Raw genomic sequence first — 27,666 nt, 5'->3', positions numbered from 1 at the left:
ACGATATAATAATAAGACAATCCTGTCTCATTCCCAGCCCACTTGTGCCCATGCTAAACTTATTCTTAGGAATCCAGGTTTTTTTTCACTTTTCCCAACTCATGATTGTAGTTGTTTAATTTAAAAACAAGTATATTCCACTGAATTTATGCATTGTAAAAATGTTTTTCAAATGCTTACTCCTATCCCTAATCTGGTATGATGTCCACAGCATGTTCTCATCATTTCAAATGTGATCAGTGGAATAAAAAACTTACGGATATACACTTTTACTCTTTAATTTCCAGGTGATACCCATCTCTATCTGCAGTGAGAGCTGTTATCCTGGTTTCAGCAAAAAAGTGAAGGAGGGAGAGCCATTTTGCTGCTATGACTGTGTCCTATGCCCAGAAGGGAGGGTTTCAACGGAGAATGGTAAGAGATTTTCATCCCCTCCTGATTTTTTTTTCTAAAAAAAGGAATAAATTCTGATTAAATTCAACATGGCATGAGCTCTGTAATATGCAGAATATATTTCTGAAACTGGAGATTAATCATTTCTCCTCTTAGGAATATTCAATTATACATTGATCATTAATTTTCAGTGATGATCATAATCATGACTAAATTAAGTTGCCAGCTCTTCATTTATACACTGAGCTATCATCCAGCCATCTATGAAGTATCACCGCAATTGTGTATTGATACCTGACCCCTCTTTATATCATTTTTCCCATCGTCTAGGGTCTTGATCTGTTGGACTGTAATTCAAATCATACCCAATTAATGTTATGAAAATAACTGAAATCCAGTAGATCTGAAGTAAGAGCCTTGGTGGAGCAGTGGGCTAATGCCTCCTTAAGTAACACCAGCTGCCTGCAATTAGTGCAGGTTTGCATCCCACCAGACTCAAGGTTAACTCAGCCTTCCATCCTTCCGAGGTAGGTAAAATGAGGACCCAGATTGTTGGGGGCAATAAGCTGACTTTGTAATAATGCCATGTGGGGGGGGAGTGAAAGCCCTAATAAGCAGGCATATACATAGAATGAAGGCTATTGCTAAGCACATTGATTTGTGCTTAGATTGTAAGCCGCTCTGAGTCTTCAGAGAAGGGTGGGATATAAACGGGATTAAAATAAAAATAAAAAATAAAAAAGTATAACTTTGAAACAAAATTACAGTAGAATAGCCATGTTAAAAGATATTTATCTTGGACCCTAAATAAATAAATTTGTATCCTGAAAAAAACCAACAGTGCAAACATTCCTAATAGACTATTTTTTTAAACAGCCAAACAGACATAAACCACACCAGTTTTAATCCCTGGATTTTGCTAAACCTTTCACTAAACAGCCATTTATTTTCACCCTTTATTTTCACTTCAATCACACACTGCTGTTGCCACATTTAGTGACCAAACTTTAATTCCAATTGTGTTTCATTCTTCACCCTTTTCACGATATACTTCTTTTCAATCAACAAACTTATGATAAACCCTCTTGTTCACATACTGTCAAGCCCTTAGAGGCCATGTGAATCGGAAGACTAAAACCACTTGAATTTCTGAATTGATGTTTATCATTAATAGGTTAAAGAAATAAAATCTTGAAAGCCTACCAACATGATTCTCCACATCAGTTTATACCTACTGTAATTACTCTATGCTTCTTGGTCGTGTTTCTCCCCGCCCCCTTGGACTATGGAGTCTCTTCTGTAACGGACTGTTCCCTCTCCCTTGTACTCAAGTGTCTGTTAAACGTTCTACCATACTTCCTCTCTCATTACTCAATTTCCACTAAGAATTTTATGATTCCCTGTTCTCCATAGCACAGGGAGAGGTACATACAGTATATGTCCTGAATGACAGCAGACAAGACTGAAAGGAAAGATGCTATTATAATCTGATCTGAAACAGCAACTTATAAGATGTACAGGGCAGGGAGTAAAGTAACCACTTCTCCCTGGTGATCAAAATCTGGCAAGGCAACAGGCACTTAAGGAGAATGAGGCTTGGGTGGAAATTACAGATGGAAGTTTGGAACAATCTTTCCTCACCATATGAGAGGCACAGGACAGTGCAGGCCTTAAAGATCTGGCTTATCTCCAATTTTGGACCAGAATGAGTAGAGTCCCCAATTTATGAGAATTCTGCAAAATACCTTCCCAGGCACATCTCCCATCTCCCTGTATTTTTCCTTTCACTTTTATTATTTTTCCCTTTTATAGCTAAATAATAATGGTGTTTTTCAAATTGCCAGTAACAGATGCAATATTACACAGTTCAGAAACAAGCAACCCACACCTGTAACTTAATTTAATAATAATGTTAACATGAATATCAACATCTGCATCCTTATCACTTTTTAACTTTTTCACAAAATGTATTTTACTTCTGTTTTATTACAGAATTAGTTTGCACTTTCATTTATTTATTTATTCTTAGTTAGTTAGTTTGTTAAAATAAACACTACTCACAGTGACTTTAGGCAGCTTACAAGCAATAAAATCACAACACATAAAATAAAAAAAATAAAAAATAATAATAAAACATAAAAAACAATAACCCCCACCCCCAGCAACAACACACAGTCAAATGAGCCATTTCACTCTGGCTTCCCCTGGATGGCTGGCAAAAGTCTTCAGGGCCTTATGAAAGAGTATAAAAATAGGGGCCAGTCTAATTTCTGAAGGAAGGATATTCCAAAGAGAGGGAGCCATAAAAGAGAAGGCCCTTTTTCTTCATCCCACCAGATGCATCTCCTTAGTGATACAGGACCTGCAACATTAATCTTAATTATTCCTTACCCTTTTTCAACACATTTTTCATACTGCATTCTATGATATACATTAACTTTCTGTCAAGCTCATTTGTTCAGCCATCTCTTGGATGTGTTTGTTCCCAACTATACTTTTTCACTTAACATTCCTTTTTCAAATTTTTCAATAGTGAGGCAACACATTTCTGTGGCAATTTGTGACATAACTATATTACTGCTCTTTCCAGCATTTTCCTTCATTTTCCATTAATTTTCTTCTATTTTCCATTAAACTCTCTTCTATCACTTTTGCATACCGAATTTGTATTTCTCATTCTGCAATTATTTTATTTGGCAAATGATAGGTAGATAAAAACAATGATAAATATCAAATACTTTTAAATAAAATCAATGAAATTAGTATGCCAATTACATTAAACAGGTATCTTGATAATATTATACAGATTACCAGATATAAAGATTATATGTTTAAAATCATAAATTGATTTAATTATTATGCCATTCTGGATAGATATACAGACTATGTATGAGAAAAGCATCACATCATTTGTTCTTTTTCAGATAAAAAAGAATGTTCCAGATGTGAAGACAAATACTATCCAAACAAGAAACACAGTTTTTGTATTCCCAAAAGTATTAGTTTCTTGACCTACACAGAACCATTAGGAATCAGTTTAGCCTGTCTATCACATTCTTTTTCTTTGACTACCGTTCTTGTGCTTGGAGCATTTATAAGGCACCACAACACTCCCATTGTGGTAGCCAACAACCGAGACCTGACCTATACTCTCCTCATTGCCCTCCTGCTCTGCTTCCTTTCAGCCCTGCTATTCATTGGTAAACCAGGAAAATTTACCTGTCTTCTAAGACAAACAACTTTTAGCATGGTCTTCTCAGTGGCTATTTCTTCTATTCTGGCAAAAACCATCACAGTGGTTCTGGCTTTTATGGCCACCAAACCAGGATCCAGGTTGAGGAAATGGATGGGGAAAAAAATAACTAATTGCATTATTGTTTCCTGCTCCCTGATCCAAGCAGGCATTTGTACTCTGTGGCTGATTTTTGCTCCCCCATTCCCAGAAGTTGATATGTTCTCAGTGACTGAAGAAATTATCCTGCAATGTAATGAAGGCTCTGTGACCATATTTTATTGTGTCCTTGGTTACATGGGTTTCCTGGCTCTTATCAGCTTCACTACAGCTTTTCTTGCCAGGAAATTGCCTGACAGTTTCAATGAAGCCAAGTTCATCACCTTTAGCATGTTAGTTTTTTGCAGTGTTTGGTTGTCCTTTGTCCCAGCATACCTGAGCTCTAAGGGAAAATACATGGTAGCTGTGGAGATCTTTTCCATCTTAGCCTCTAGTGCTGGGCTTTTGGGTTGCATATTTTCCCCAAAATGTTATATCATTGTGTTTCGGCCAGACCTGAACAACAGAGAACAAATAATGAGAAAAAAGGACTGCTAATATAATCACTTTTATTCTCTTTCAAATTTTAATATAGATGTTTCATTCCTATATGATATACTGTAGAATATTCATGAACTGTGCCTTTCAGATAATGATTTATATAATTTGTCTGCATTTTCCAAATATTTCAACATTTAATTAAAGGAGAATGATGCATCTAACCCTTTATCAGTTCTTGTTTTTCAGCATCTTTTTTGAACAACAAACATTTTTTTGTTCCATTATTTACTGATGAGAAGGAAATTCAATAATGGTGTTGTTAGTGTGGGATCATGTATCACCTTTCTGGAATTTGCCGGAAACCAATTTCTGAGATGGATACATGACTTAGTAAACCTTGAATGAGACTGGTGGGTAAATGGTCTAATATATTCAGGGGTCAGTCGGTAACTGGACGATCATACCTAAATTTGGTGGGGCTATTTGAACAGGAGAACTGAGAAGAAGTATCTGACAATAGATGCCAGGAGGTTTAGTGAGAAGTGCGAAGGAGTTAGAAATGGTTTAAGTTCTGGATCTAAAGTCTAACCTATCATTTTTAGTAATTCTATAAGTATCAACTATGAAGCACAGCAAGCATGCCTAGAGTATAATCAATATAATATGATATAAGATTGTCCTTGTATCAGTGACATCTTGACAGCTGGATAATTTCTCAGAAACAACAGAGTGTCTTCTCTCTATATGGAGTAGTTGGAAGGACCTGGCATCTTGCTCTCAGATTCAAAGAGATTGGCAATCATTATTAGTTACTTAGTTACAGCTGTATTTGGAATATAAAAAGATCTTGAAAGATATGGCAAAGAAATGCTGCCTAGGGAATGGTCAGATAAGCTGCACAGTGGGCAGAGCAAGAGGCTAGGAAGGGACCTTCCCTAAATGATGGTGAAAGAATGGTATTTTCAGACTTGCAAAGTTCTGTTAATGCAGTCTTATAATAAAATAGAATTAGTTTATCTAGCTGTGTTTTCCTCTCTGACCTACTGGTAAAGCTGACCTCACTCTTGTTGCAACTTCAGAAATAAACACAAATTCGATGTATTTCTTGCCTAAAACTACTTGCCAAAAACTTGGCAAATTCAGAGGAGGACACTCTCCAGTATTGCAGCTGAAGCAAGACCCATCTTATGTCATGCACTTAGGTTCTGCAAGCTGCTCTAGGGAATTCCATACTTTCTTTTGCTGTGAACACTCATAAAATTGAGGTAATTGTTTACAAGCAAGAGCCAAAAAGTAGGCTTAACCTCTTTCTCATCTTCCCTACTCCCTGGACTAAGGAATTTCTTCAGTAATTCTTTCTCTCTTATATATATTCCCAGGGTCTATTAGACGTTCAATCTGCTAGCATGGGCTGTGCTGCTAGTCCACAAGCAAATAGATACAGACCTTCATTGTACAGCCGAGTCAAAAGGGCCATCAGTTTTGCTGCTTCTGTATCATTACCCTCCTTTTACCATACCCATTTGTTGGCTGCTGGTAATATTCCGCCATTTTGTTAAGTTGGAAGACTTCATCTTACATTCCCCTGGTAAGTGGTTTGGATTGGTCCAGGATTCTAAAGTCCCCATGGAACCATGGATTGATGAAGCTTATTAAGGGCCCTACACATATAAGAATGCACATACAATATCCAAGTTTTTATTGAGGTAATCATTTAAAAGCAAGAGCCACAAAGTAGGCTGAACCTCCTTCTCATCTTCCCTACTCCCTGGACTAAGGAATTTCTTCAGTAATTCTTTCTCTCTTATCCATATTCCCAGGGTCTATTAGATCAGACATGTCAAACTCGCAATATCACGTGACATCACGCAACATATCGGGACGGTTTTGCCATTACCGGCAATGGGATGGGTGTGGCTTCTGGATGATGCATCTGGCCTGTGGGCCATCAGTTTGACACCCCTGTATTAGATGTTCAATCTGCTAGCATCAGCTGTGTTACTAGTCCACAGGCAAATAGATACAGACCTTCATTGTACAGCCAAGTCAAAAGGGCCATTTTTTTGCTGCTTCTGTCATTACCCTACTTTTACCATACCCATTTGCTGGCTGCTGGTGATATTCTACCATTTTGTTAAGTTGGAAGACTTCAACTTACATTCCCTTGGTAAGTGGTTTGGATTGGTCCAGGATTCTATGGCCCCCACGCAACCATGGATAGATGGAACTTATTAAGGGCCCTACATACAGTACAACATTAAGAAAGTGAAGATCATGGCATCCGGCCCTCTCAATTCCTGGCAAATAGAAGGAGAAGAAATGGAGGTAGTGACAGATTTTATTTTCCTGGGCTCCAAGATCACTGCAGATGGGGATTGCAGCCAAGAAATTAAAAGATGCTTGCTCCTCGGGAGGAAAGCTATGGCAAATCTAGACAGCACACTAAAAAACAGAGACATCACCCTGTCAACAAAAGTGCGTATAGTCAAGGCTATGGTCTTCCCAGTTGCAATGTATGGCAGTAAAAGTTGGACCATAAAAAAGGCTGAGCGCCAAAGAATTGAGCCCTTTGAACTATGGTGCTGAAGAAGACTCCTGAGAGTCCCTTGGACAGCAAGGCAATCAAACCGGTCAGTCCTAGAGGAGATCAACCCTGACTGCTCTTTAGAAGGCCAGATGCTGAAGTTGAAACTCAAATATTTTGGCCACCTAATGAGAAGGAAGGACTCACTGGAGAAGAGCCTAATGCTGGGAAAGATTGAGGGCAAGAGAAGAAGAGGACGACAGAGAATGTGGTGGCTGGATGGAGTCACTGAAGCACTAGGTGTAAGCTTAAATGGACTCCAGAAGATGGTAGAGGACAGGAAGGCCTGGAGGAACATTGTCCATGGGGTCACGATGGGTCGGACATGACTTTGCAACTAACAACAACACATATGAGAATGCACATACAATACCCTGGTTTTTATTGGGCCTATATTTTAGGAACTTATTGGCATGCAGATCTTTTCTGACTTCTGAGGAATTTAGAGACATGACTTCTCTGCCTAGTGGCAAAGCATCTATTTAAAAAGTTCATCTTGATGGATCCTGAGTTTTTCAGAGGACTCTGTGACTCTGCAGGCAGTTCATACTGGACGGAATGTTCTTTGAAGGCCAATATTCTGTAGAGAATAACCCCTAGGTATTTTGGCTATTTGTTAAGAGCAAGAAGAGTATTCTCAAACTGTACATTTAAGTTTAAATAGAAATACTTCCCATTTACATTTCAAAAAATTATTTGGTGACCCCTATTTACATAAAATGTGGCCATGCTAATTTTTTGATCATCCAAGATTAACTCATATTATTAGCAAGCGAGCTTCAAAATAACACCTCAAACAAATTGATGAAAATCTCAAGCATGCTCTTGGTTTCATCAATTGCCCATTATCATCATTATTTCCCAAAATATGTATGTGGCTTTCAGTCACTCAGATATTCCTATTCCTAATCTTGCCCAATATCCTAGTCCATATAATAATAGGAGAGAAAACAATAGTTCAGTTCTGAAAAACAGTTTCTTCCGGTCTTTCCTAGGGAATTAAACTCAGACTTAATAATTACCTTCTTTCTACATCTAAATTACTATTATTAATTTTGTTGTTTCCTCAAATCCCACTGAATTTCAGTGTCTGTTAGAAAGACTAAAAAATGTACTGACGTAGGATGTTGCTTCTCCTTCTTTCTCCTAAAATATCAACTCCTCTTAGAGCTCAAGAGAAACAGGGCAAGTTTATTGATGGATAAACATCCCCAAGTCTGATTCTAGATAGACCAAGATTCAGCTACAACACATCAGGAGTGTTAACTGCAGAACTGCTAATGGCTTTATCCTAGGGATAAAGGGGGTTCTTTGCAACTTGTCCTTGTAATGGGGAGAGCATTTTTACTAATCTTAATGCTAGTGCTTAGTCCGCATGTGGTGTGCATAACTCACAGGTGCAGCATCTTTCATCCATATCCTCCATATCACAAGTACCATCATTCAGGAGACTTTATGGTTGGTGGAATTTCATCTCAAGTTGGTCCAGTCTCTGAAAAAGTCACCTTTCAAGTTCATCCTCCACCAGTATTGCCTGGACAGTTCTTGTAAGGAATGTACTTATATTTGCTTGTACTTTCCTGCATTTATGATTGCCCAAATAATTAATTATAGTGTTTCCATCACAAAACAATGGTTAACTGAATGGGTTGAAATTAGATTTTAAGAACAGCGTTCTTTTCTCAGTCAGGCAAAATATAGTGTGGGGTATAATGAAATGTTTAAAGCAAACTTCCAAAACTGAGCACCTCCAAATAGCTTGTTTCCATGCTTATAAGTCTCACCTATTGCTACTCTGCCTGGGCACTACAATGGGCAGGTAGCTTTGGGAAGTCTGATTTAGTGCTCTCTTCAATTTTTCTACATAGTCCTCCTACATAAGATAAATTAACTCGCTTTGTATCTAATAAAATTATCCCTTCAAAAAAACTACATCTTCCACTTCAATTAACAATACAAGAGTATCTGATTCCTGGCTCTGTGCCAGAGGACTGTCTTCCTTTTTTAATTTTTCTTTTCTTTTCTTTTTTCTTTTTTGGAAGTCATATTATATACATGGATTCCAGGCATCCCCTGTTTTACATTGAATTCTTGGTTCACATATACTTATGCATCCTGATGACTGTTAATTTATCATATCAGAAAGGTAGGATTACTTGATGGAGATGGCATATCATATTATAACTACTGACAATAATGTAAGAGAAGGGATGCGGTGGCTCAGTGGGTTAGGATGCTGAGCTTGTCGATCAAATGGCCGGCAGTTTGGCAGGTCTAATCCCGAATGCAACGTAACAGAGTGAGCGCCTGTTACTCGTCCCAGCTTCTGCCAACCTAGCACTTCAAAAGCACATAAAAATGCAAGTAGAAAAATAGGGACCACTACGGTGGGAAGGTAACAGCGTTCTGTGCACCTTTGGCATCTAGTCATGCTGGCCACATGACCACGGAGATGTCCTTGGACAAGCACTGGCTCTTCGGCTTTGAAACGGAGATGAGCACTGGCCCCTAGAGTTGGAAATGACTAGCACGCATCTGCAGGGGAAAACTTTACCTTTACTTTTACCTTATAATGTAAGAACTAATAGAATATACTTCTGATGTGCAATGCAATTCTCATTGTAGTGGCGTTCCTAAGAATTACCAGCACATCTTGGCTTTGGCATTTGCAGTAAAGGAGATCAATGAAAACCCACAAATCTTACCCAATCTCACCCTGGGCTTCCATATTTACGATAGCTATGACAATGCTCCAAGGACTTATCAGGCCACAATTCTGCTTCTATCAGCAACGGAGAAACTGGTCCCCAACTACCTATGTAACATCCAGAATAAAGTCGTAGCTGTTATTGGAGGACTGGACGCTGAAATCTCCCTCCATGTGGCAACTCTCTTGGATATCTATAAGATTCCACAGGTAGGTTGGACATCCTTGCATTCAAATGTTATGCTACCTGGAGAGTTCTATTTTTGCAATGCAGTTTTGTTGTGCTGTGCCTTGAGCTTACTATGCCCAACTATTAAATTTATTGCCAATTATTGAAAGGAGCTGGGTTTCCTCCTTTCTGGGTCCTATTTTTTCCATATTAATAAATATTGCATGAACCATGCCATAATTAGGTGGTCCATTAATCTGAATGCATCATATTTCACAAACGCTTTGAACTGTATTGTATATGTCTTTAGCATGGCTAATTTGTCAGTGTCAGTCTTCTAGAAATTCTCTTAGTTTATTAAACCTGGCATAATGTAAAATGTGTACCACTTCCCTGGTGAAATCATCTCTGTTGCAAAATTAAGGTAATTTCATGACTACCAATTGACACTGGATATTTTCTATAAATCTTACATCTCTTTGTCCTACATCAAGTCAAATAAAAACTTTATTACTGTCATAGATCAGTCCTTAAGCTATGTGTTGTACATGAAAGCCTTGTCTTCTGAACTTAAAGAGTCTCTGCATATCTTTATGAACCTTTGAATGTGTTCAGTTTGTTGCCTTATACATTATTGAGCTGGCAGTTATACTAAGCTTCAAGTTGTTTCCTAAACATTTTTGATATGTGATGTCCTTGGTGCTCTCTGAGCTTGCTTGGTTATTTTTGCAGATGTTTCATTATCCAAATTAGGTAACATCCTCAGTGCTAGAGTTTTGATATATGGCAGAGATGTTTCCCCCATGGTTGTGATTACAGAGATTATGATTAGTTGTGTGGCTAGACATTTCTTTATAAAATTTTGTCTTTTTATATAGCAAAAGGTGTTGCAAGAAAATTAATTTAGGTAAAATCTGCAAATTGGTCTGTGACTATTGCTGAAGTAACTGTTTCATTTCACCTTCAACTGTAGAAATGTAATCATTTAAAAATTGATATTCAACATACAAATCCTTTTGTCTACCTGTGTGTGTAATCAAAACCACCAGTTGTAGCCATGCATGAAGACAAGGATAGATGATATATACTCTTTTGATATTTAGAAGATATGAAAGAGCAGTTATCCATCACCTACACATCTACTGCTTGGTTTTAGATAAATTTATATCAGTATTTCCTCCAGATCTGGAGCATCACAAAATGACAAACAACAGACTTCCAACTTCTTGCAGTTATTTTTTCCAGAACTACTCTCTCAATGGAATTCCCATATCAACAAGGCAACAAATTCCTTTCTGGAATTCCCATCTCACTGAGCCAGCCAACACAGTTTTGAAGGGTTGGTGTAAGGATTATTAATTCAACATACAGTAGGTTGATTATTTTGAACACTTAAAAATATTCTCTAGATGCTGCTCTTATCTCCTTTTCCTGTTTCTCTCTAGCTCATTTATGGCTCTGCACCAATAATGAATGATAAAACCCCAGGGCTTTCATTTTATCAGATGGTTCCCCCACAACCTCTTCAGCATAAAGGGATTCTCTCACTGCTCCTGCATTTTAATTGGACATGGACTGGGATTCTTATCATGGACAATGACCAGGGAGAACAATTTGTAGAAACAGTAATTTCTCTTTTTTCCAAAAATGGGGTTTGTGTTTCTTTCATTCTCCGATTACCCAAATTTACTGTTTTCACTAGATTTGATGGCATGCTTCAGCAGGGAGCAAAAATCTATGATCATGTCATGGGTAGTAAGGTTAATGCAGTGGTGTACAATGGAGAATTTCTTGCTATAAGCTATTTATTATGGCTGCAGTATATTCCAAACATAGAAGAGGTGAGAAGTAAACCAAAAGGCATAGTGTGGATAATAACAGCACAAGTGGCATTCAGTTTAATGCCCTTTCAACGTACTTGGGATGTAAAAGTAATCAATGGTGCCCTTTCCTTCACAATGCATTCTACTGCTCTACCAGAGTTCAGATCATTTGCTGAAAAACAAAACCCCTTCACCGCAAAAGGAGATGGATTTATCAGACAGTTCTGGCAAGAAGCCTTTGACTGTGTATTCCCAAATGTTCTTATGAGTGATGTCCCTGAGAATATTTGCAGTGGTACAGAGGATCTGGAAAGCCTTCCTGAGACTCTTTTTCAAATGGAGATGACTGGCCACAGTTACAGTGTTTACAATGCTGTTCATGCCATAGCTCATGTTTTACATGCTTTGTCCTCTTCTAGAGATACTAAGAGATCAGTAATGGGTAGAGTAGGAAGGAAGATTCATAGTCAAGTCTTCTGCAAGGTAATATCCTCATTAGGCAAAATACTTTGAGCGTGAGCTTAAAGGGAACCCTGAATCTCTATTTTGACTGACTTCTGATGTCCTAGAATTGGAAAAAAAAATATCATGCCTCAGTCAGAATGCTGTGCTTCTTCATTTTTTTCCTCTATCTTAGTTATTCATTACTACATGTCTATTGTTCCTACAGTATATTAACCAACCCATAACTTTAGAAAGCTTATTTTCCATCCCACGTGAATCTCATATGGAAATATATCTGTTTTTCTATATCTTTATGATTGTCTGGCTCTAGAAGTCATAATTGCTCTACTTTGTTTTTGTTTTGTTTTTTCTTTTTCTTTATATGAACCAAGAGATTGTGGTAAAGTTACAAAACAATTCCCTTAACTCCATCTAATTTTTCACCAAAACTAATCTGTGCTCTCCTATTTGGAATTTCCACCGATATTGATTACTATATTATGGCCCATGGATTTCTCTTGGGACCTTTCTAATGTTACTTAATTCATAATTATAACTTCAGAAAGCTTATTTAACAGCCTGCATGAATTTCATTTGAAAATATATCTGTTTTTCTAGATTTTATGATTGTTTGACTTTAGAAGTCAGAATCACTCTAGTTTGAATGTTTCTAGTTTATTCTACTAAATGGAATGTTGGGGAAAAAGTTAGGGGACCAATTATTAATTCTCTTAGTTCTATCACCATTTATTTATTTATTTATTTAGTTATTTATTTATTTAGTTATTTATTTATTTAGTTATTTATTTTATTGGATTTATATACCGCCCTTTCCCGAAGGACTCAGGGCGGTTTACAGGTTACTTAAAACACTGATAGAAAAATTAAAAAGAATTACATTTAATCCCTAAAAAATATAAAAACCCCAATTAAAAACTCTCAGCCTGGGCCGGAGAGCTCAAAGATCCAGGTCTTCAGGTCCCGGCGAAATGAACGAGGGTCGGGGGCAGTCCTAAGCTCCACGGGCAGCTGGTTCCAGAGGGCAGGCGCACCCACAGAGAAGGCCCTCCCCCTGGGTGTTACCTGCTGGCAATCCTTAACCGGTGGCACACTGAGAAGGCCCTCCCTGTGGGAGCGCACTGGATGAAGGGAACTTGATGTCAGCAGCAGGTGTTCCCTCAGATATCCCGGACCCAAGCCATTAAGGGCTTTATAGGTCATCACCAGCACCTTGAATCTCACCTGGAGGGCAACCGGAAGCCAATGCAGCTCGCGGAGTAGAGGTGTTACATGGGAGTGTCGGAAAACCCCCATCACAACTCGCACGGCCGCATTCTGCACCAGCGGAAGCCTCCGAGTGGTCCTCAAGGGCAGCCCCATGTAGAGAGCGTTGCAGTAGTCTAAACGGGAGGTCACGTGACAAAAAATAATCTTGGCTCTACTATTGATATCTCCACTTGTAATCAGAAAACTGATGCTGTAGCAGTGCCTGCTGAGTGCTTGGAAACTGTAACAATATGGGTGGGGAGAAGCAATTTTAACTTAACCCTCTCTGTATGAAATGGCTATTGGTTTTCCCCCACCCTCTGCCCAGATAACACTTCATCTTTGACTCTGGACAAGGTAGCACTTCCTTGGACTTAGTTGGTACACAATTTGGGGTCTTCCTGAATTCACAGCACCGGTTTGAGGAGGAGATGGCACCATGGCTAAGGGGACCATTGCAAACATTTGTGAAGTTCATCAGTTATGAACTTTCCTAGCCTGGAAGACCTTGCTCATGGACACTCATTCCCTTTTAATTTACTGCAATATACACTACATGGGTATGCCCAGATTTCAATTAGTCCAGAATGCAGCAGAACCCTCCATAACAGTGACCCATAACTTTGGTCATGTAACATCTTTATTGCACGACCAGTACTAGCTTCCAGTTTCCTTCCGGTTGCAATTCAAATGCTGGTCATCACTTTGAAGCATGATGTGACACAGGGCAAAGTTCTCTACAGGACTGCCTTTCCTTAAGGACCTCTATCCATTCTACCAGGTCACATAGGGTGGAAACACTCCTAGTTCCTTCCCCTAAATATTGCCTTCAGATGAAAGCTAGACAGCATGCCTTTTCCATGCCAGCACCTGGCCTATAGAACAGTGGTGGGATTCAGCTGGTTTGCACCAATTCAGTAGAACTGGTAGCTAAATTTTGTTGAGTTTGGAGAACTGGCTGAACCCATGCTGCTTCTGGACAACCATTCTAGGCCTCAGAGGTATGGGGGAGGTCTCCTAGGCCTAGAATGGCCCACTGGAAGTGCATTGATTTCACTTCTGGAAGTCTATTCTAGGCCTCAAAGGCCTGGAGGATGCCTCCCAGGCATAGAACAGCCTGCTGGAATTGCATTGATGTCACTTCCAGAAGTCTGTTCTAGGCCTCAGAGGCCTGGAGAAGACCTCCCAGGCCTAGAACAGCCCACAGGAAGTGCATTGATGTCACTTACGGAAGTCTGTCCTCGGCCTCGGAGTCCCAGGCCTGCATCCACTCAGAGAATCAGATGTTCAGGTATTTGAATCCCACCACTGCCATCCTAGCTTCAATAAAGCTTCCCCCACAAACATTAGGACAAGATTAGATGACTGTACATGAGAGGTTTGACTTGGCACTATGTTTTTGTTATTTTAAATGTTTTTAATGTGTTTTTATACTTTTAATATTATTTTGCATGCTGTTTTAATTTACATTGGAAGCTGCCCAGAGTTCATTATGAGATGGGTGGCTACAGAAATGTTTTATATCAATAAAAAATTCTTTTAATTTATATCCTTTATTCTATCTTCTATATAATTTCAATACAATGAGAAAAAAGTGCATGGAATGCAACTAAATATCTGTGTCTCAGTTCTCTATCGGCATGGAGTCTGGTAATCCCAAATTCTTTCATTTTTCTTTTCAATTTAGTTCCACTATTTCCTGAGAAAAGTTGCTTTTAACAACACTGCAGGAGAACTGGTCTCCTTTGATCAGAATGGGATTGTAACAGCTGGATTTGACATTATCAATTTGATTGCTTTCCCAAACAATTCATTTCTTCATGCAAAGGTTGGAAATGTGGACCATTCAGCTCCTCCACATAAACTATTAACCATCAATGATGAAATGATTACATGGCACAGCTGGTTTAATGAGGTAGGTTAATTATTGTCCTTGATTCTGAACAAACATCCTTTTTTAATTTGACATATCATGCGCTCGTGACCTACTGCAACGCTCTCTACATGGAGCTGCCCTTGAGGACCACCCGGAGGCTTCAGCTGGTGCAGAACGCGGCCGCGCGAGTCGTGATGAGGGTCTCCCAATACTCCCATGTAATACCTCTACTCCGCGAGCTGCATTGGCTTCCGGTTGCCCTTCGGGTGAGATTCAAGGTGCTGGTGATGACCTATAAAGCCCTAAATGGCGAGGGTCCGGGATATCTGAGGGAACACCTGCTGCCAGCATCAAGCTCCCTTCGTCCAGTGCGCTCCCACAGAGAGGGCCTTCTCAGGGTGCCGCCGGTTAAAGATTGCCGGTGGGTAACACCCAGGGGTAGGGCCTCCCTGCCCTTTGGAACCAGCTGCCCGTGGAGCTTAGGACTGCCCCCGACCTCCGTTCATTCCGCCGGGACCTGAAGACCTGGCTCTTCAAGCTCTCTGGCCCAGGCTGAGAATTTTTAATTTTTATTTTTAATTTTAACTGGGGTTTTTATTTTTTTCTCAGGGTTTCATTTAATCTTTTTAAATTTGTTTTAACTTTTGTATTGATTTTCTTTTAAATATCCTGTAAACCGCCCTGAGTCCTTCGGGAAAGGGCGGTATAAAAAACTAAATAAATAAATAAATAAATAAATTCATATTATTGGACAAAAGGAAATTCTAATGTAAAGTTATCTCATTAAAACCAACTTGTAGAGCACAATTATAATATTTGATTATCCATTATCCACTAACCATTAACAGTTTTTAGGTTAAAGTGGAGCATAATGACCTCATGATACAATATAATTATATAATATAATAAAGAAACAATAATTGGTTTCAGTCCACTGTGGGCCTATGCTACACTTAAGCATAGTAGTCCAGAATTTCTTTCTTCTCTGAAGTTATGATAGCAATTGTTTAATTGTTTAACAAGTATAATTAATTGAGATTTATACTGTTTTTACAAAATTTTTCAAACTATTATTTCTATACCTAAACTAGGAAGATGTCCATGACATATTCTCATCATTTCAAATGAGTACTAAAAAGCTTCCAGATGTATAAGTTTCCTCTTTAATTTCCAGGTGATACCTGTTTCTGTCTGTACTGACAGTTGCTATCCTGGTTTCAGCAAAAAAGTGAAGGAGGGAGAGCCATTTTGCTGCTATGACTGCATCCCATGCCCAGAAGGAAGGGTTTCAACCAAGAATGGTAAGAGATGTTCATCACCTCCTTACCAATTACAAATAAGTACATACAACAGTTGATATATTTTTACTAAATTCAACATGATATGGGCTCTAAAATACGAATAATATGTTTTCCAAACCTGAGGATTAATTATTTCTGCTGTCTGGAAGAGTCAAATATAAATTAGTCATTCGAGGATGATGAGGATGATGATGATGATGATGAAGAAAAAGATGATGATGATGATGATGATGATGATGATGATGATGATGAATGATAATGAGGACTAAATTAAGTCACTAGATCTTCATTTACACTCTAGACCACTCATCCTGCCATCTATGAACCATCATTATAATTGTGTATCTATCTTTGAACACTGTTTAGATAATCTTTTCGTATCTTCTACTATCCTGATCTAATGGACACAACTAATATAATGAAAATTTCTGCAGTCCAATGGATTTGGAGTCTTGGAACTTTCAATAGGAACTTCAGCAGAATATTATTCATTTTGTTTTCATAATTTTGAGGTCTATTATTCAATAAAACAGAATACTGAAAGTGTACAGAGCATGGCTTCCATAATTCTTTCTAATCCTTTAAAAATAGTTCACAAGAAGGGAGGGACTTATAATGGAGGATTCACTCACATTATGACTTGTTGCCCCTATGTGTCTCCCTTAGGGATGCAATGGATGAATTTGGACAAACACCTCTCTCTGTATCCCCCAGCCTAATCCAGTCCCTTCTTCTTTTTCATAACTTCTCTTTCCAGACTAAAATGATTCTCATTTTATTGAGTTTTTAGAGAAGTATCCTGCTCAGGACAAACACAAATAATCCAGAGCTTTATTTGACGGTTTTTTTTATTGCAAGGCTTAATTAACAGAATCTCATAACTCTGAAAGTAGAGTTCTTCCTCCTTTACCTTTATAGACCAAGGAATTAGGGAAATTCCCTTCTGACCCTACTGCCCTGCCAACTATACAGCTGTGGACTATGCTGACTTTTATCTGACCCTAGGTACAGACTCTGGGTTCAGTCTCCCAAAGTCATTCCCACATACCATTACATCCAGTAATTTTTCTTTCACTTTTATTTTTTCCCCATGTAGCTGAACAATAATGATGTTCTTCCCATTATTATTCATATATACAACCTTACACAAAGAGAAACAAGCTGTGTAACCATTCCACATGCAATCTGCATCTGTATTTTAACATTTAGTAGCAATGTTAACATTAACATTTACATCCTTGCCTTTTTTTAAATTCCCACAAAATTTATTTTACTTCCATTTTATTAGATTCATTTCAAGTCTATTCTTCAACATATCGATTATGGAAATTTTTAGTCATTCATGTCCTGGTTGTCCCAAAGGTGCTTTTTCAAAAGGCAACTGGACTTTGTTTCTCATCCAAGAAGCTTCTTCAGTACTAACTGAATGGTGAATGATGGAAAGATTTCATTGACCGGATTACTGCAAGGAATATAAATCCTTCCATTTTCCACCATTCAGTCAGAACTGAAGAAGCTTCTTGGATGAGAAGTGAAACATCTTCAAGGAAAAGCAGAGTTTGCCTTTTGAAAAAGCACCTCTGAGACTTCAAAATATCACACTTATTCCCATAAAAATCTAGGAAATACTCTTCCAAACATTCCCCCAACTCAGATTTATCTGAAATCATTTCACACTGATTTTTAACTCCATTTACGCTGCTAGAAATTCCTTGTTTTGATCTCTTTCCCACTATCCACAGCATGTTTTACTTCCATCAGAGTGGATCTGCTTTTTTTTCCTCCCTTCATTACATTCTTTGCAACTATATTCCTTACCTACACAATAAAAAGTAACTTCATCTCAATTATTTTTTTCAGCACTCTCTTCTATCTAACATTTCTTTCACGTATTATTATCTCAAATATCCTTTGTCCTATTTTCCAAGGGAAAGTCCACACATTTCTGTGGCACTCTGTGAAATAACTTTCTTTCACTTTCCATTAATTCTCTTGGTGAACAATCTCTCTGGTAACAGTTTTGCATATAGTAATTGTATAAACCATTCTGTAATTATTCTAATTTTACTTTTCTTTTTTCTCTTTTTCAACCAGATCCATTTTTCTCTAACATCTACCTCATATTCCCAAAACATAATCCTACACTCAATACCTTTCACTAATTTTGAAACAAACTTGAATCCCTATAGCACTGATGATGTTACCTAGTTTAGAAATCAAATATCAGCAAGAAAACAACCAAGCTCAAAGAGCACTAAGGAACCCACAGTTCAACTCTGAGATACAAATATTCTCTTCTATCTTTACTAATTTTCTCAATCATTCATCCCATGATTTACCAGGACTATAGTTGTTTAATTTCTTTTGGCAGCTGAGAGATGAGAACTGGAGAAAGAGAGAATGTTGATGAAAACAAATGAAAATTGTGTACCAATTAAATTTAGCAGGAATTTTGATAATCATAGCATTTTATTAAAAAAGATTAGATATCTATAATCATAAATTAGCTTTATGTCTAAAATGATTGTTCTATGAAGGAGAGATATACAGAATATTTATGACATCATAGCAATGCATCATTTCTTCTTTTTCAGATAGAAATGAATGTTCTAAATGCAAAGAAAAATACTATCCAAACAAGAAACATGATTTATGTATTCCCAAAAGTATTAGTGTCTTGACTTATGAACAACCTTTAGGGATCAGTTTAGCCTGTACTACACTTTCTTTTTCTATGACTACTGTTCTTGTGTTTGGAGCATTTCTGAGGCACAGCAAGACACCCATTGTGGTAGCCAACAACCGGGACCTGACCTATACTCTCCTCATTGCCCTCCTACTCTGCTTCCTTTCAGCCTTGCTATTTATTGGTCAACCAGGAAAAATTACCTGTCTTCTCCGACAAACAACTTTTGGCATGGTCTTCTCAGTGGCTGTTTCTTCAGTCTTGGCAAAAACCATCACAGTGGTTCTGGCTTTTATGGCCACCAAACCAGGATCCAGGATGAGAAAATGGGTGGGGAAAAAATTAACTAATTCTATTGTTATTTCCTGCTCCCTGATCCAAGCAGGCATTTGTACTCTCTGGCTGTCAATGAACCCTCCATTCCCAGATGTTGATATGATCTCAGTGACTGAAGAAATTATTCTGCAGTGTAATGAAGGCTCTGTGATCATGTTTTATTGTGTCCTTGGCTACATGGGTTTCCTGGCTCTTATCAGCTTCATCACAGCTTTTCTTGCCAGGAAATTACCTGACAGTTTCAATGAAGCCAAGTTCATCACCTTCAGCATGTTGGTCTTTTGTAGTGTTTGGTTGACCTTTGTCCCAGCATACCTGAGTTCCAAGGGAAAATATATGGTGGCTGTGGAGATTTTCTCCATTTTAGCTTCAGGCGCTGGGCTTTTGGGTTGTATCTTTTTCCCCAAATGTTATATCATTATTTTTCGGCCTGAGCTGAACAAAAGGGAACAACTAATGAGAAAAAGGGTTGATTAATTATCTATTTCATTCTTCCTCTGTCAAAATTTTTAACTTCAAAGTGTTGGTTATTACCTTTAAAGCTCTGCATAGCATGGTCCAGGTTACTTGAGGAACTGTCTCACCCCACTGAGACTGGCCCAGCCTATTCACACCAGCAGAGAAGGCATGCTGCAATTCCCATTGCTCAACTAATTCTGGCTCTTGGGGTCCAGGAGAGTGGCTTTCTTTGCCATGGCTCCTGCTCTTTGTAACATTGTACCCCCTGAGGAGAGATTGGCTTCCATTCTTTTGACCTTCCATAGGTGTTTGAAGACCTGGCTCTGCCAGATAGCTTTGGGCTCTAACAGGGCAGCATCACGCTCGAGGTATTTATTGAATTAAAATTCAATCCCAGTGCCTCACATATTCTATTCCTTATGTCCCCATCTTTTAACTATAATTTTATCCTGATTGGAATTTCTATTTTTTATTGTTTTTGAGATATTTATTTATTAGGATTTTAATTTTTTAATGCTGAAAGCCAACCAGAGTCATTTCATTATGATATGGGTGGTAAATAAATTCAATAAATAAATACATTTACATTTTTATTTCTATGCAATGTAGAATATTTGTGAAAATATCTCAGAGCCTGATTTTTATATTTATATTTAGTTAGCAAATTGTGCAGGTGTCCCAATGAAGTCAAAGATGTTGACATTAACTTTTAGTTTTACTGTATATAAATAAATATATTTAATATCTATATTTATAGCAAGCAAGATAGTCAGGCACATCACTATATTATGAGGTAAATCATCACAGAAAAACATGCAAAGCACCTAGAAGAATAAGATGGGGAAAAAGGAAAACTCCCCTTCTCACCCAGCAACCAATCATAACACAGATTACCTCATTTAGGAGTCCACACTTTCCAACTAATAAATTATAACTGTGTGTTCTGGCCCATTATACACTCTACTATTCCAGCTATTAAATATCTACATATCTATATCTATCTATATTAAATATTTAATTTAATAGCTGGAACAGTAGTGTATAATGGGCCAGAACACACAGTTATAGTTTATTAGTTGAAGAGTGTTGGCTTCTGCATGAGGCAATCTGTGTTATGATTGGTTGTTGGGTGAGAAGGGGTAGTTTTCCTTCTCCCCCCCCCCCCACCTTTTTCTTCTGGGTGATCTGTATGCTGTTCTGTGATGATTTCCATCATGATGTTGTGATGTGATGTGATGTAGTGATGTGATGTGATGTTTTCTATATATTAGGCCTTGTACTCTTCAATATCTTCATAAATGACTTGGATAAGGGAATAGAAGGGGAACTAGTCAAATTTGCAGATGACACTAAGCTGGCAGGAATTGCCAACAGCTCAGAAGACAACCTCAGGATCCAAAAAGATCTTAACAGACTTGAACAATGGGCCCTATCCAACAACATGAAATTTAATGTGGAAAAAAAGCAAGGTTTTTCACTTAAGCAGGAAAAACCAGAGGTACAAGTACAGATTAGGCAAAACCTGGCTGAAAAACAGTAACTGTGAGAGAATCCTACTGGACAATCATTTAAACATGAGCCAGCACTGTGCCGCAGCAGCCAAAAAAGCTAATACAATCCTGGGTTGTATAAACAGAGGAATAGAATCAAAATCACATGAAGAATACCCTTCATAAAGCCTTAGTAAGACCACACCTGTAATACTGCAACCAGTTTTGGTCATCACATTACAAAAAAGATGTTGAGACTTTGGAAAAACTGCAGAGAAGAGCAACTAAGGGCCTGGAGACTAAAACATATAAATAACAGTTGCAGAAATTGGGTATGGCCAGTCTACATAAAAGAAGGAATACGAGTGACATGATAGTAGTATTCCAATATTTGAGGAGCTGCCACAAAGAAGAGGGGGTCAACTTATTTTCCAAAGCACCAGAAGGCAAGATAAGAAACAATAGATGGAAATTAATTAAGGATTAATTAAGGAGAAACTTAATTAATTAAGGAGAAACAGTGAAAACAATTAACCAGTGGAACAGCTTGCCTTCAGATGTTGTAAGTGCTGGAGCTTTTTTTAAACAAGACTTTACAGCCACCTATCTTAAATGTATTAACCAAGGATTGTGTACCACCTTTCTGGAGATTGTCAGAAACTAACTGATGAGAAACAAACACAAGTAAGCAAATCTTGAATGAGAGTAATGGATAAATACTCTAATATTTTCAGTTTGTGACTGGAAGATCATTATTTGAACAGGAATGTAAATATTTAAGAATATGAAGAAATATCTGTCATCAATAGATTCTTAGTGAGAAGTGGGCCTTGAAGGAGTGCAAAAGATTTAATATCTGGATTTAAATTCTAAATTAGTAATTTTACTAGTTCTGTAATGGTCAACTATGAAATACAGATAGAATGCCTAGAATATAATCAACATAGATGATCTCATCATGTTAGTCCTTGTCTCTGTGGAAGCTTAGCAGTTTGACAATTGCTCAGTACCAATAGAATATCCTCCTTACATTTGCAGTAATCGGGAGCACCTGGCATGTTCTATCATTCAAGGAGGCTGCCAATCATTATCATTTACTTGGTTACTTCCTACCATTTCAGAAAGAAATACAAATGGATCTCTTGCCTATAAATGTTTATCACCTAGCTGTACAGTTCCTACCCCCACCCCTATTAGGAGAGCCAGCTGCACTTTGTCTAACTTTCATTGGAAGAATTTGTAAAAACGAAAAACAAAAGGTATGCTGAAATTAAGGATATGTTTGAAGGAAATATGGGAGAAGCAAAGGTGGGCTGAAGAAGACCCCATGAGAATGATGGTTACAGCAGAAAGAGAAGCTGGGGGAAATGGTCAGCTTTTGAACTCTTTTCCATATGAAGTAGAGAACTAGGATCCCTCACAAGATTGCTTCATACACAGGTCCCTGGAAAGAGATCATAAAATAGCAATCTCTAGTGGAGTTTAGAGCTCTCAGAGCTGGGAGGGGTCTGAGTTCGATGCCTATATTTGGACAGTGCCTTTGCTTATTTCCTTTTATAATAAACTTGGGGAAATGCTTATTATGTTTTAAGGGTGTTATGAAGGACAACTTTTATAAAACTAGGAGTGTCCTTGTTTCCAGGATCAAAGACGTTTCATGTAATTTTAGGGATTACTTGGTCAAATTTTAATTTTTGCAAAACAACAAAAAGGGGAAATGAACATTCATTTTGGAAAATTAAAGGGCCAAATGGATTTGAAACATTACTTCCTATGGTTTGGGTTGTTTAAAATTTTGTTAAAAGCATATATGAAGATTTTGAATTTTAAGAAATATTCCCATGGGTAACTTTTGTAAATTGAAAAATATAGCTGATTGACTGAAGGAAAGCAGAAAGAAAGAAAGATTACAATTAAAGGAGAAGAGACCCATTAATACGGTGGAACTATGTTCTTTGACAATAGAAGATATTAAGGCTATTTAGGAACAATGTACTCACAAATTACTTTTAATATTATCTGTCTCAGGAATTGGCTGACTCAGGAATTCAGGGAGTTGAAGTTCACAAGTCATAAAAATGCCATGGTTCCCCACTCATGTTATGCAAGAAAAAAAACCCCAGACAAAATAGAGACTGGGGCTGAGGTAGGTTTGAAAATGGATTTAAAAATGCCAGACTACACAAGTAATATGTTTCCACAACAGATTTACAAATGAAACCAATTGATGTCTTAATTAAAAGAGACACTCAAAAAAAATAGGAAGAGTGATTTAGAAAAATGTTTTATCTTGGATTTACAAAGGGATGTGTTAAACTACTGAAGCAGTTCCTGAGAGGAGAGAAACTGACTGACATTTCAGTGGCTATATCAAGAAATTAATTTGCTGCTGGTAGAATTTATGACAAAACCTCAGTAAAAAAGGCCTATTAGAATACCTTCAGAAATCTATTTCTTTTGGGTCCTTCTCTGTGTCTCTGTGTATAGTATGTTTAGACCTTACTGTGTTTTATGACTTTGTACCTTTTATTACTGTTTTAACAGAAATGCTTCCTATTTATCCTATAATAAATTGTGTGGTGGTTCCTCCATTTATGTAAATTTTGAGTCTTGCTATTCCAAGGTAGATTCATATTATCAGCAAACTAATTTCAGGATACTACCACAAATAAACTGATTAAAATCTCAAGTACATCTCTTGGCTTCATCATTGTGCCCAATGTCACCATCAACCTTTTTCACAAAATATGATTGTGACTTTCAATCATTCAAATATTCTCTATTCAAGATCCTTGTCAAATGTCCTAGTTCAGTGGTGTCAAACCTATGGCACACGTGCCAGAGGTAACACTCAGAGCCCTATCTGTTGGCACACACGGCCACTCAAGGTTCTTGCCCTTGGACTGCAGGTGGAGCTCATTCCCCTCCCCTACCTACCATGGCTGCCAGCTGCTCATGCAGGTCCATTAGGCTACCACCCAGAGCTACAGACCTGCCCAGCATGAAGGAGATGAAGTGGTCAGCTAGGAAGCCCCACATAGAGGTGATAGAACATGCCCATGACCAGAGGCAAAAGGCCACCCCAAACAGAGAAAGCTGGATTCCCATTGGTGTCTTGTCTGCTGCCGTTTCTGTAGCTATGTCCCCTGCATGGAGGGGAAACTCTGGCAAGTCCTGAATGGACAAAATGTGGGCCACTGGGGCCAGATCCGGTTCAACTTGTGGCAGTGGAAGCCTGCTCAGGCCATCTGCATGGCCCATTTCTTTGCTGGGTTTGTGAATCAGCTTAAACGTATAAGCTGATAAAAAATAGACCATCTCAGCATTCTAGGGGATAATATGTGGAGTGTCGGTCTGTCTGTAGTGAATAACCTCAATAGCAGTTTGTGGTCTGTGAAGACCGTGAAATCCCTGCCATATAAGTAGTCATGGGATTTTTTAATTCCAGCTACAATGGCCAATGCCTCTTTGTCAATTTGAGTGTAATTACGCTCAGCTGAGGACAGTGTCCTTGAATAAAAAGCAATTGGGGCTTGAGTTACATCTTTCTCTAAGTGACTCAAGACTGCACACACCCCGTATGGGGATGCGTCACATGCTAAGCAAACTGGTTTAGACTCCTTGAAATGAGTGATAGTGGAACTGACCGACAGAAGTGCCTTCAATTCCTGAAAACTTTTTTCGTGAATGCTAGTCCACTTCCAAGAAGCATTTTTATCTAAGAGCCTGTGAAGCAGCTCCATCACTGCGTCCTTGTTAGGAAGGAACGCGTGGTAAAAATTGAGGAGGCCCAGGAATGCCTGCAGTTCTCCTTTTGTTTTAGGGCTACGTGCCATCTGAATGGCTTTTACTTTAGACTCAGCAGGGTGGATGCCATCAGCATCAATGCAAAACCCCAAGAATTCAGTTGAAGGGACTCCAATACTGCACTTATTCTTTTTAAGTTTGAGGCCTGCTTCTCGCAGCCTTTGCAGGAGAGCTCTGAGCCTCCTGGCTAGCACCTCAGTGGATTCTCTGGCAATAAACATATCACCAAAATAGGGGCAAACCCCTGGAATGCCCTTGAGTGTACGTTCCATGAAAAATGCCTGGGGCTACACTGACCCCAAATTGCAGGCACTTTACTTTAAACGCCCCCCCGTGGGTCACAATTGTCTGTGCTACAGTGGTGGCCTCATCAACAGGCAGTTGCTGATAGGCCTGAGCCAAATCTAATTTCACAAAAATGGTGCCACCCTGCAAGGATACCAGGATGTGGCTTACTACCAGGACTGGGTATGCATGTTGTTTGAGGGCCCGGTTAATTGTGCATTTATAATCTGCACAGATTCTGATTTCCCCTTTGGCTTTTAGTGGTGTTACAATAGGAGTTTCCCACTCCCCACCATCTACGTTGCAACATGCCCTGTTCAACAAGTTTATCTAATTCAGTCTCTATTTTGTGCTTGAGGGCAAATGGGACCCTACAAGGCTTGATCCTGACTGGCGCTACATTTGGGTCTAATTTGAATGCTATTGGCGGGCCTGTGTATGTTCCCCGAGCTGAATCAAATACATCTGCAAATTCCTCGCATACTGTCGGTAGACTCACGACTTGTGTTCGGTTGATTCCGGTTACTTGGATGCCTAGCGCATTAAACCAATTGATCCCCATTAGGCTCATTCTCTGTCCCCCTACTACGACAACATCCAGGTGCCCTGAAAACCCCTTAAATTTAATGCCTAGAGAGGCTTCACTCTTGACTGTGACTCTGGCATTCTGAAAATCAGTTAGAATGATGTCAGGGGGCCTGAGCTTAGCCCATCTCTTACTGTGACTACAAACAAAATTAAATGTTTCAAGGGAAATAATAGAAATGGCGGAGCCTGTGTCCAGCTCCATCTTACAGGGGACCCCTTGCAGCTCCACCTGAAGTCTATACTTGGGCTTAATTGGGCAGAGGGCCCCGGTACGGCGAACACTTCTGTGGCTGGAGCAAAACCCCATCCTGTATGGTCCCGGGGGCCCGGTACCTCTCCTGGTCAGATCATCCGACTCGTGATTCGCTGGCCGGTCCCTCTGGCAACCTCTGCAGAAGGATGCGATGTGGCTGGTCTTCCTGCAGGCCTGGCATGTGGCTGTCTGGAACCTACAGTCCAAACACTGGTGGTGGCCACCACAACCTGGACATCTAGGTAAGGGATCTGCCTTGTAAGTAGTCTCTTGCTGCTTGTTGCTGCAGCGCTGATGGTTGGGTTGTCTGTGTAATTTGTTGACTTCTGTGTCTTCTTCAGGGTCTTCTGTGTGTTCGGCATCCTCGTGGTGGACGGCTTCTTCACGTTGTGTAGTTTTGGTGGGCCGAATAGCTCGTACAGCCTCACCAGCAGCTTTGTCTGCCATGACTTCCTTCTGTGCATCCGAAAACGATAGGACCTCTCAGGTGAAAAGCTTCTGCTGTAACTCTCGGTTGCGAAGGCCGCAGACAAGCCGGTCCCGTAGTCTCTCTTTGACGTTGGAGAACTGGCACAGGCGTGCCAGTTAGGCATTTTGCAACTAGCTTGCAACAAACAAAATTAATGGAGAACCCAGCAGTATTTTTTTCTCCTTTTTTTCCTTAGCATCTGTGTCACTTTGTTTAACAATTGAATGGGAAGTAAGATCATATGTCTGCTCCAATCATATGATTTTCCACTTAGTGACAAAGTTTCCTGTCCCAATTGAATCACTAAATGGGGATTATATGTATAGTCAAAGGATTTAGAGATTAAGAGACTTGTGCCTTTCTGTTAGTTTGTTTCTTGAGCTTCCTATTTTTGTCTTATATAAAAACAAAGTTCTATTACTTTTTACAGCTGTTTATCCATTAGTCCCCCTTCTCTTTCTCCCCTTGATTTCACTTGGGTTACAACTGGGGTCCCGGTTAAATCAAACTTATGTCCTTCTGAGTCTTCATGGACAGACATGAGGGATAGTGAGTCATGTCTTTTGATAGCCAGGAAGCGTTCACCAGACTGCATGAATGCTTCCTGGCTATCAAAAGACATGACCCACTATCCCTCATGTCTGTCCATGAAGACTCAGAAGGACACAAGTTTGATCTAACTGGGACCCCAGTTGTAACCCAAGTGAAATCAAGGAGAGAAAGAAAATTCCTTGAAGCCTGGTTCTCCACCAATAAGTCAATAAACAGACACATTGACATCAACCCAATCTACCAACCACTGAGAACAAAAGAACTACTTCAACCACAATCCTGGTTGAAGTCATTTAAAATGAACAAACAGGCACCCCACCACACAGCAACAAAAATCACAACCACTCACAAGAAATCAGACCACATCTTAACAACAACCAGCCAACCAAAGAACCTGAAACCAGAT

The 27,666-nt window shown here is 38.9% G+C and overlaps 1 protein-coding gene across 1 annotated transcript in view; it reads left to right on the top strand.

Moving 5' to 3' along the window:
• LOC310650010 (vomeronasal type-2 receptor 26-like) overlaps positions 1–19,876 on the top strand; it is a gene marked incomplete at its 5' end in the record, with an annotated part of 28,232 nt that extends 8,356 nt beyond the window's left edge. Inside the window, 8 exons of the mRNA XM_083378845.1 lie at positions 288–414; positions 3,837–4,017; positions 8,147–8,296; positions 9,375–9,666; positions 11,071–11,931; positions 14,846–15,073; positions 16,209–16,335; positions 18,930–19,876. Coding sequence (XP_083234971.1) covers positions 288–414; positions 3,837–4,017; positions 8,147–8,296; positions 9,375–9,666; positions 11,071–11,931; positions 14,846–15,073; positions 16,209–16,335; positions 18,930–19,834 — 2,871 coding nt within the window. The 3' untranslated portion in view covers positions 19,835–19,876. The remainder of the gene's footprint in view (positions 1–287; positions 415–3,836; positions 4,018–8,146; positions 8,297–9,374; positions 9,667–11,070; positions 11,932–14,845; positions 15,074–16,208; positions 16,336–18,929) is intronic.
• Positions 19,877–27,666: the final 7,790 nt, after the last annotated feature.

This window comes from Vipera ursinii (assembly GCF_947247035.1).
Source record: "Vipera ursinii genome assembly, chromosome: Z".
Lineage (NCBI taxonomy): Eukaryota > Metazoa > Chordata > Lepidosauria > Squamata > Viperidae > Vipera > Vipera ursinii.
This window is presented reverse-complemented; position numbering and strand designations above follow the sequence as displayed.